The 11,457-nt window shown below is 38.7% G+C and overlaps 1 protein-coding gene across 1 annotated transcript; it reads right to left on the bottom strand.

Annotated features, from left to right (window-relative positions):
• Positions 1-384: 384 nt before the first annotated feature.
• Positions 385-11,206, bottom strand: LOC104248767 (xyloglucan galactosyltransferase KATAMARI1 homolog). Its single transcript, XM_070156133.1, has 2 exons — positions 10,862-11,206; positions 385-1,744 (listed from the first exon to the last, which is right to left on the bottom strand). Exons 1-2 carry the CDS (start codon positions 11,133-11,135, stop codon positions 642-644), a joined length of 1,377 nt encoding a protein of 458 aa, XP_070012234.1. The 5' UTR covers positions 11,136-11,206; the 3' UTR covers positions 385-641.
• Positions 11,207-11,457: the final 251 nt, after the last annotated feature.

Below are 11,457 nucleotides of genomic sequence, written 5' to 3'. Positions count from 1 at the left end.
TTGCCTTTTTATGCAGTTAAATAACAGAGTATGGCACAACAAGGAGAAAAAATATTACTACTTATCAGTATAAACAAACTTTTACATGGGGCAGCATACCTATTGCTCCACACCAGACTATTAAATATCCAGAACTTCAGCTGCAAGATAACCAACAAATCTAAGAACCAACTACACAAACCACAAAAATATACACCGTAATTCTTCTCCAACAACTATCGCAATACGCGTTTATAGTACCCACTGTCTTATAACCAACATGATCTAACAGAAGCCAAAATGAAGCTTATTCAACCTGGCAATCTGTCCCAACAATTAACTAAAAGGCATGACTGAAATAACACCAATATCAAATGACAGAAGTTCCTAATTGAGTAGACATAATTTGGTAATCAAAAGTATTGACATGGATTTTATTGCTACTACTGACTAACGAATAACATAGAATTGGATAAAACAGCAACAGCATTTATATTAGACGCAGGATAATGTATTACTATATGTTTTCCTTTGCACAAAGTTCTTATAATTTCATCAAAAGGTTGATTCTACTCTGAAGCTAAACTTCATGTGTAGCCAGTTCTCTCATTCTAAGTCATGGCGATGAGTGGTAGACTGTCAAAGAAGAAGAAAAACCCACATCATGTATTTTGTCCCTGTTCGTTTTTCCAAGAGTTTTTAGCGGCTTCTGCTGATGAACTATCAGATTCTGCACTTCCATCTTTTGGTATTTCGAAAAATGGATCCCATTCATGAGGTCCAATCTCACGTTGCCCTTCATCCAGCAATGCATATTTCCAACTGAGCTCCTCGATAAAGTTATCATCCTTACGACCTTCGATGATGTCTCTTCTTAGTTTTGTAACTCTACTGGTAACCGCCGCAACTGCCACATCAAATGCATCTTTGAGAGTCTCCAATTTAGAGCGAGGATCGGCATAGATCAGCCTTGGAATCATACTTATAACCACCTCCCGCATTTCCTTCACCTTCTCAGGAGAAATTTGATTTAACCTTTCCTCTATGCTTACATTCTTCTTACGAACATCATTCTCAGAAATCAAAACAGAGAAGGCTGAGTAGTTTTTCGGGAGATGCCATGTATACTGCGTGTAGGCAGAAGCCGGGTGGAAAAAGACAGGTATACAACCAGCCAACATAGCATCAAAAGCCGACCTCCTTGTATATGAATCTCCCTGAGGCTGCAGGCAGAAAAGGGAGCTCTGAAACATCTGCATTATACTGCCGGGAGAATGACATTTGCTCTCCGCTGTTTGACCACATTCCAATAACTTGCAGACTTTAGATTCCTTGCATTGGTTAATGATCTGCCCCCTGATCGATTTAGAGTTTCCGGGACGTGGTGCACCAGCAAAACAGAAAAGCCACTTCCTCTCCAGCTTCCTCATCCGGTCCTGCCAACTGAACACTTCTGCATCCTTTGCTGGATGGAAATATGTCGGATATGGGATACCAAAATCATTTGCGTTCCATGGGCTTGATTCAACAACGAGCATCGACATATTCTTTGCAGCGGGTAAGAAAAGAAGCTTGTTGCCCCAGTCCGAATTTGAATCGCTCAATCTTCTGAAATCCCATGTTATCCTACCAGCTACAAGAAAGTGATCTTTTCCCCCCATGATACTCCACTCTGGCCTCTTTTGTAGCCAATCAACCAAATCAAGAGAAGCAGCATCCCTCATAGATATATTGTAACCCCAAAGATACCTAGCAATGTCAAAACCTGCGTAAAAAGGCACAAAAATAGCAGCAGCCAGGGAGGAATCGTTCGTGAGGCACTCGTACTGTTTCATCCGGTTGCCAAAAATGACATCCACCGCAAACTGATTGGTTGCATACCAACCAGTATTGGAGAACACACCTTCAGCATTCTCCATTTGTGGGCCAAGCCCAGCATTAGTGGTAAACTTACACATATTGGTCCAAAGACTAAGACTTTTACACTCCTTAAGCATATCTTCATTGAATCTTGGAGGAAGGTCGTGCACATAAATGTACCTTCCACCACAGGGATCGCTTTTATTCTCTACAGTTCTCAATGCTCTCATAAAAGGGTAACTCTCAGCAGGATCACGACGAGAATTATTAGGTGGTTGTGCATTGCTCAAGGATGCATTGGGACGTGCTAACTCACGATGAATTTCAATCTTAGCACGACGAAGCTTGATAGGACGATTAATGGGAACATATTGAGGGGTACTGATTGATTGCGAATTGAGAGAAAGTGGATCCAAACTAGGTGAATTGTGTGCATGATTATCCCCAAGAACCACAAAATGGAAATACAACAACAAGAACCAAAACAAACCTGATAATGAAGCTAATAACCAAACCCTAGGGTGATGATTTTTGCCTTGTCCCTTCTCCATTGAATCATCTGAAGATTGGGACGTGGGGGACCGGCGCCTCATCAGATTATATTATATTATATTATATTATACTCACATAAAACACCAAAATTCAACCTTTTATCTCATAAATGATGAAAAAGGCAGAATCTTTACTACCACCCTAAAACCCCACTTCAGAAAATCTCAAGAATCAACTAAAATGGTGCTAAATCTCAAGCACAACAACAACCCTAAAACCCAAGTTCAAAAAACACCCAAAAAAACTAAAGAATAAAAAACTAAAATAGTGCTATATTTCCCAAGAAAAAAAAAGGGACTAGTAGTAGTCATAAACTTATCAGAGAGAGAAATCAGTGAATTGCGGGGGGTTTAGCACGTCAACAGATGGAGAAAATCAAGATGTAAAAGGGACTTAACTGAAATATGAAGCGAATCTTCAGGGAAAGAAACAAACAGTTTTAGAGCTTTATATATATATTCCAACTTAGGGAAAATTTTACCTAAACTAGCAGCAAAATTAGAAGGGAAGCATGAAGCCAAAACTTATAAGGGTAAAGAAGAAAATGAAAATGAGGGCTAGAAAAATAAAAACGCTTTTTGGGGGGCCATTAACTGTTATAGTATCGAGGAAAATGATGGAAGTACTAAGATGTTTCGTGTCTCATGTCTGTTTCCAAACATTATTTGCTGTGTCGGTGACCACTTTAACAAATTTTATGACAGGTGTCTTACAATGGACGAAAAAGAGAAGATAGTTAACATCAATATTAAGCAAATATTGTGACACCATTTAGGTTGGTGATTTAATTAGTCTTGCTAGGTGAAAAATAATAAATTAGTCTTTTTACACGTGTATTCTGTGATTGGTGAAGGCTGCTTTCATGGGTCCTTAATGTCGATTAATTAAAGCCGGCGCTAGTTGTAAATTTTTAGTAGTATTTCTTAACTATATTTAAAAGCCTGGACTGGATTAGTTTAATCTAATTTTGGAATATGTTTAACTATATTTAAAAGCTCGCACAATGATTAGTATTCTTGTACTTAATTCCTTGTCTTTTTTCCTTATCAGGTGTCCCCGATTGGATTTTTTAATTAATTGATTGGTAGTGACATGATTATTAATTAATACTTGGTCAATGTCAACAGTTGACTGGTCTGAAAGAAATAAGAGTATAAATATGTTGCTATTCATCATGGAATGGCCTATTGACTACGACTGTCATAAATCAAGTTGAAATGCCTTGTCTTGACTTCATAATTGAAAGCTCAAGTTCAAATTAGGAAAAACATACAGGTGCATGTTACTTGCATTAAATCACATAAATTTACTATGTATGAGTAACAAAGTAGAGAAGATTATATATATCGTCAAACATTTCTATAATATTCTCGTTTGTTCCAAATATTTTTTGGATGTTATAGTAAAGTGTTGTTACAGATAACATATATTATAACATAACATAAAATTTGGTTCCGAAAAAACTTGACTTTTATAGAGAAGTGTTATTGTATAGGGATGTTGTTATAGAAATGTCTGAATGTATTACTTAACCATAATTTAGTAATAATGTACTGAAGCCCCTGTTTGAAGGGGAAAAAATTTGATTAGTGCATTAAAAAGCAGGATAGTAGAGCAACTAGAATTACTTGATCTTATACTAGTTTGTTTTATTTTCTGATTTTGTCGTCTTACATCAAGCGCTATGTGGACCACGACTGTGCAGTGCATTAGGAAAGCCGCGAGAGAAGTATTAGGGGGTCTCAAAGTCTTGCTCTGGTGGTTACAAGGGAGACTGGCGATGGAATGAAGAAGTACAACGAAAAGTGGAAACTAAGAAAGCAGTGTATCTGAAGCTAGTGAAAGTGTATATGAGGAGGAGAAGAGGGCGAATAGGGAGCATTATCAGTTGGCTAAGTAAGAGGCAAAACTAGCAGTTACGGTGGCCAAAACTGCAGCTTTTCGTCGTTTGTATGAGGAACTCAAGGGCCGAGGTGGGGATAAGAGGTTGTTCAGGTTAGCCAAGGCGCGAGAAAGATGGCAGACCTACTTTCATAGTCTCTTGAACAAGGAGGGGGACAGGAGCATTGTCCTGGGTGATCGGGAGTCGCTGTGACTTTGGGTATTTTAGGCGGATTAGAGTTGATGAAGTTGAGGAGGCTATGCGTAAGATAAGCAGAGGCAAAGCGACCAGGTCGGATGAAATCCTGGTGGAGTTTTAGAAGAGTGCGGGCAAGGCATGCTTGGAGTGGCTCATTAGGTTATTTAATATCATTTTTAGCATGAAGAAGATGTCCAAAGAGTGGAGGTGGAGCATGATGGTTTCTGTATACAAGAACAATGGTGATATCCAAAATTGCAATAACTATCAGGGTATCAAGTTGCTTAGCCATACTATGAAAGTTTGGGAGAGAGTGGTAGAGCTAAGGGTGAGAAGGAGTGTGTCTATTTTCGAGAACCAATTTGGGTTTATGCCGGGGCGTTCGACTACAGAAGCCATCCACCTTGTTAGGAGATTGATGGAACAGAATAGGGAGAGAAAGAAGGACTTGAATATGGTGTTCATCGACTTAGAAAAAGCGTGCGATAAAGTTCTGAAGGAGGTTTTGTGGAGATGTTTGGAAACTAGAGGTGTTCTTATTTCCTGCGTTAGGTTGATTAAAGGACATGTATGATGGAGTAAAGATCCGAGTGAGGACGGTGGGTGGAGACACGGACCATTTTTCGATTATGATAGGGTTGCATCAGGGGTCGGCACTCAGTTCTTTTTTATTTGCTCTGGTGATGGGCGTACTGACGCACCACATCCAAGGGGAGATGTCGTGGTGTATGCTATTTGCAGATGATATTGTATTTGTAACGATCCGGTCGGTCGTTTCATGAGTTACAGCCCTGTTTCCCCCATTTTTTCTTCCTTATGTGTTCTTCATCAATATTTTTATCATATCGTGTTGGTTGGTCCGGGTTCAGAATGGTTTTGGAGTGAAATGAGACACTTAGTCTCATATTTAGAAGTTTTGAGTTGGAAAAGTTAACCGGATATTGAGTTATGTGTAAACGATCACGGATGTGAATTTTATGGTACAGTTAGCTCCGTTAGGTGATTCTGGTACTTTGGAACGCGTCTGGAATGTGATTTGGATGTCCGTGGTGGAATTAGGCTTGAATTAGCGAAAGTTGGAAATTTAGAGATTTCGGTAGGCAGTGGAAAATTTGATATTGGGGTCGGAATGGAATTCCGGAAGTTGGAATAGGTTTGTGGTGTCATACTTGACTTGTGTGCAAAATTTGAGGTTATTCAGACGTGATTTGATAAGTTTTGGCGTCGTTTACAGAATTTGGAAGTTTAGAAGTTCTTAGGCCTGAATCCGAGAGTAATTTGGTGTTTTAATGTTGTTTTGGGTGATCTGAAGGTTTGACTAAGTTTGAATGGTGTTATGGTATGTGTTGGTATGCTTGGTTGAGGTCTCGAGGGCCTCGGGTGAGTTTCGGGTGGTTATCGAATCATTAGTTGGCTTTGGAAGTTGGCAGATCTCTGATATCTGGTATCTTGTCTTGGAAGTGCGGACCGCATAAAATTGGTGCGGACCACGGTCAGGGGTGTGCGGCCATAGTGAGTTTTATGCGGACCGCGAAAGGAAAATGTCTCAGGACCCGTGGTTGCGGCAAGATTATGCGGACCGCACACTGAAGGTTTAAATACACTATATAAGCGAGGCTTTAGGTTTGATTTCACATCTTGGGCTGGAGCTCGGTTTAAGGCAATTTTTTGAGAGTTTTTCAAGAAATTCATCAGGATAAGTGATTCTAACTCGATTTTGGATAATATTCATGAATATATCATTGAATTCATCATTTGATTCGTGATTTGGGATGGAATTTGGAAAAAATGGTGGTGTTTCATAAAAATCAATTTTTGGGATTTGAAAGCTGATTCGAAGTCGAATTTGAGTGAAACTAGTATGGTTCGTCTCATAATTGAATGGGTTGTCGAGTTTTAATTTTGTCGGATTTAGAGACGTGGGTCCGGGGTCCGATTTTGAGTTGACTTTCTGACTTTTGACCTAAAACTTAGTATTTTCTTATGGGATTGATTTCTTTGGCTTGTGTTGATTGTATCGAATTGCTTATGGCTAGATTCGAGGCATTTGGAGGCCGGTTCAAGAGGCAAGGGCATCGCATAGTAGGATTTGATTGGCTTGAGGTAAGTAAGGATTGTAAATCTAGTCCTGAGGGTATGAAACCCTGGATTTCGTATCGTTTTACTATTTTGAGGTGACGCACATACTAGGTGACGAGTGTGTAGGCGTGCACCGTTGAGGATTGTGACTTGGTTCGTCCTGTATCTACTGTAAAGTTGAATATTTTGTTGAAACTACATGTTTCTCACTTGTTTAGAAAGAATTTCTGTAAATCAGACTGGATGTCATGTTTAGGCCTTATGTCAGTGTTGTTTGGACCTTAGAGGTCTTTTATAGTTATCCTCTCATTGTTTTCGATTGAAAATCCATACTTAGTCATGTTATACTTATTGATTTCATAACTCAGTCTTTATTACTCTGTTTTGATGCATATAAATGTTGTTTTGGGCTAAGTACCCTATTTTTACTGAGAGCCCGAGTGGCTTGAGAGATTTATGACTGAGTGAGGCCGAGGGCCTGATTTGTGAGAATATTTATGGGATCGAGCTGCACGCCGCAGCATGTTTTACTGATTCATGACTGAGTGAGGCCAAGGGCCTAATTGATTTATACCACGAGTTGGCTTGTTATAGCGCTTGGGCTGAAGGAGCCCCTCTAGAGTCTGTACACCTCCAGTGAGCGCAGGTACCTACTGAATGCGAGTGTTGACTGGCTGGAAGGCATAAGTGATGGTGAGGTATGCCTGAGGGACTGTATACGAGTGACTGTGAGTTTTGCCCGAGGAATTGTATATGAGTGATGTTTTGCCCGAGGGGTAGTTTATGATTTCATAATTTTGCTCACCTTTGCATTGAGATTTTGTTGACAACTGTTAAAAAATATCTTTAAATGATTTTTACCAAAATTGGGTTTAAATGAGATGACTTGATCCAAAACCTGATTTTAAAAGCCTGATGTATTTTGCTGAACTTTCATAATATGAACTTCTAATGTTTTATTGCGCGTCACTACTATCCAGGCTTTATTTACTATTGTTACTTACTAAGTTGGCATATTCAAGTTACTCCCTGCACTTTGTGTGCAGATCCAGGTGTATCAGGACCCGGTAGTGGCTGTTGACTATTCCAGTTATAGATCTTCTTGGAGTTAGCAAGGTAATTGCTTTCGATCGCAGCCCTGCTCTTCTCCCTCATATCTCTCTATAGTTATTTGTAGTTACTTTCCAGACCGTGTTAGTCTCAGTATTTTTGGACAAATTGTAGTAGATGATCATGACTAGTGACACCCCGATGTCGGGTTTTTCTTTCCACATTTTTGTTATTTAGAATTTTTCTTATGGAGTTTTATTATTAAATAGCCTGAATTTATATTTAAGATGAAATATTGTGTTGTTTTTTATAAAGAGTTGGCTTTCCTAGTACAACGATAGGCGCCATCACAACATGGCAGTTTGGGTCGTGACAGTATTGATCGACGCGACTCGAGACAGTGTGAATGTGTAGTTCGAGATATGGAGGCAGAATCTGGAATCTAAAGGTTTCAAGTTGAGCAGGACCAAGACAGAATACTTGGAGTGTAAGTTCAGTGGCGAGACTCAAGTAGGGGAAGGGGCGGTGAGGCTGGACTCGCAGGTCATCCCTATGAGAGGGAGTTTTAAGTACCTTGGGTCTATTATTCAGAGGAATGGGGAAATTGATGAAGATGTCACACATCGTATTGGGCGGGATAGATGAAATGAAGATTCGTTTTCGGTGTTTTGGGTGACAAGAAGGTGTCACCGAAACTTAAGGGTAAGTTCTACAGTGTGGTAGTCAGACCAACGATTTTGTATTGGCTTGAGTGTTACCCAGTCAAGATCGCTCATGTCCAGAAGATGAAGGTAGCAGATATGAGGATGTTGAGATGGATGTGCATGCACACCAGGTTAGATAGGATTAGAAATAAGATTATTCGCGACAATGTGGGTGTGACTCCTATTGAGGACAAGATGTGGGAAGTGTGGCTTAGGTGGTTTGGTCATGTGAGGAGGAGGAACATAGACGCCCCGGTGAAGAGGTGTGAGAAGTTGACATTGGAGGGCCTACGAAGAGGTAGAGGTAGGCCTAAGAATAGATGGAGAGAGGTGATTAGGCAAGATGGCGCAACTTCAGCTGACCGAGGACATAACCCTTGATAGAAAGGTATGTAGGTCAAGGATTAGAGTAGTATAGTAGGTAGTCTAGAGTGTTCATAACAGTAGTATTGACACGCAGTTTCGCTTTTTGTTGGTAGTAGGTTTTTATGACCAACCGTTATTTTCTTTCATTGTTTGATCACCTTACTGTCTTGATGTTTTTATTTTGCTTTTATATGTCTTTTTGGTACTGTCCCTTGTCTATATTTTCATTATTGTGGTGCTTATGCTTTTCTGAGCCGATGGCCTATTGGAAACAACCTCTCTATCCTCACAAGGTAGGGGTAAGGTCTGTGTACACGCTATTCTAGGTATGTTGTTGTTTTATTTGTCTTCTTACATCAGTAATAGCGGATTTAAAATTTAAACTTAATAGGTTCAATATTTTTAAAAAAATAGCACTAAATTGGGTTATGGAGTAAGAAAGGAGGGTGGTATGTAGTTGTGGACATTGAATTAGAGCTCAGATTTCAAGGAAAGCGGGCAGGAGAACTTTATACACATGGGTGTGTAGTTATATACCTTTCTGGATGTTGAGCATCACACACCTTACTTGTCTTGGAGGTTATTGGGAAAGACTAGTGTAGCCATCGAGATCATTCATTCACGTTACTTGTGTGAATATCCTATCGAAGTTATTTTTTTTTTAGGACAATAAAGTCACTTAAACTATTACTATCTTGCGACTTAAAAAATAAAAAGCACATATTTTATATGTCATGTCATATTTGACTCATATTTTTTTATTGGGTAGGTTAGTTATTTATAAAGGTCATGAGTTAAATGAGAATTACTAACAAATAAGGTTTTGGTATGACATGGTATGAAAATATGTGCTTTGTATTTTCTGAGTCAAAAAGTAATAATTGAATGACTTTTTTGTTCTAAAAAGATCAAAATGATTTTAGTTGGATATTATTATAATTTGAATGACCATCCAAGGAATTAAACATGTAATGGTCATCCTTCTTCTCCTTTTTTTTTTTAATTGTGTTGTCTTTCTCTACCTCATATATCAAGTATCGGCGGAAGCAAAATATTTACTAAGAAAAATTAAAATATAAAAAAATAAATATATAAAACATCCAAGAGGATTCAACAGGAATAGTATATATGCTAAAAAGAAGAAAAAAAAATAGGTACATAATCTAAATTTTCGCCGAAAAAGTGTCAATTAACGCCTTAAACAAAAGTGGTGGACGCTCTGCCACTGATAACAAGAGTTTTATCCCAATTATCGCCGTTAGATGCACTGTCACTATGAGTCGGTTCGGCTGATTTCAGACAGCAAATATTTAAAAAAATTAAGCTTCGGTTTGACCATAGATTTTGGTTACTTTTTTTCAAAAAAAAATTAAAAACATTACTTATTCATGGAATATAATCAATTTTTGAAAAAAAAATAATAATAATAATAATTCAACGTAACATACCAAAAAAAAATCAGGTTACAATCAAATCCATGTCAAGACGCTACCTAAAATTTTGAGTTGGTGTGTAATAGTATTGTGCCTTTTACTCTTTCGAAAGCCAACATGTGCTTTCATCCCCCACCCCGAACACTGCTCCTCTTCACACCAACCCTTGTCTTTTCCTTTGCCTCTCTATCGAAAATTTTGGGCTCATCTGATAATATAAGCCACGTATTTTTTTCTCCACAGAACACAGATGACACGTACTTCCCGTGGAGCAAAGGTTAAGTCCTTTCTAGCTAGTAATGTCCCCTACAGCAGAAACTAATTATTCCTTTAATGATATTCGTAATCTGGTAGGCTCATTGATCAGCCATGATATTATCTTTGGAACAATTTCTCTCTCTTGAAAATTTCAAGTTTTTCAACACAGAGAAAGAGACAGAAACCAGATCCAATTTGCCCCACGAACACAAAGAAGGCATGAGCACATGGTAACTGAAAAAACTTGGTTGTAGATTGATTTTCAGTACCAACTATGATGTCGACAAGTGAGTCCACATACGAATTCAAGATCTAGTATTTGTCTATATATAAAGCGAAAGCAATAAATTTAGTTGAACCTACAAAACTCGAATTATATCTGGGCCCTACGGACAACCCCCAAGCCAACAAAGGAATAGATCACATGGCTAAACATGACACTAGAAACAAAATTGCAACAAACGCGAATAGCAACATCAATAAGATTAGTAGATGTGTACCCTTTATCTTCTTGTCCCTCTTCTTCCCCTGTCGAAACCCTCTATCAAATTTCACATCTTTCATGGAAAAGCATACACCTGGATCCCCCATCTTCACCTTGCTGCCAACCAAGATGGAATTATTGACTCCCTGAATGTTATTGCTTATGTAGATGTTTATGCAGCAGCAGCCAAGTGATTCACCGGGACAGCCACCACGACGTGCGACCATCGTCGCACCTACGTTTCTTCCTTCCAATTTGACATGTTCGAATGATCGGCTTTCAGCTGACATGAAGAGTTCTTTCGATGAATACAAGAGATAGCAATTGTCTCTACTTTGCAGAAGCAAATGGTCACTAATTTTAGACTGTTTTATATTGCAGGATGAACTGCAAAGTAGTTTCCTAAATCAACAAGAAAAGCATATGCTCCTTTTGGAATAACTTGATCAACACTCTTATCAATACTTTCTTCCAGGATTCACATCTGATGAGAGAATACAGGCTAAAGGTATAAATAGTGAAGCATCTGACGTTCAGATTTAAACTAGTTGTCGAACGCACAAGACGCATAAATAAATGTTCATGAAAAATGGCTGCACTTCCCATCTACAT

The sequence above is a fragment of the Nicotiana sylvestris genome, chromosome 9 (genome assembly GCF_000393655.2).
Source record: "Nicotiana sylvestris chromosome 9, ASM39365v2, whole genome shotgun sequence".
NCBI classification, from domain to species: domain Eukaryota; kingdom Viridiplantae; phylum Streptophyta; class Magnoliopsida; order Solanales; family Solanaceae; genus Nicotiana; species Nicotiana sylvestris.
This window is presented reverse-complemented; position numbering and strand designations above follow the sequence as displayed.

Excerpts from the sequence above, each read along its gene's own strand:
- LOC104248767 (XM_070156133.1), bottom strand. The coding sequence starts at position 11,135 with ATGTCAGCTGAAAGCCGATCATTCGAACATGTCAAATTGGAAGGAAGA. Across the intron at positions 1,745-10,861 it reads GAGGGACAAGAAGATAAAGG|GTTTTGACATTGCTAGGTAT; the intron begins GTACACATCTAC and ends CTTTTTACGCAG.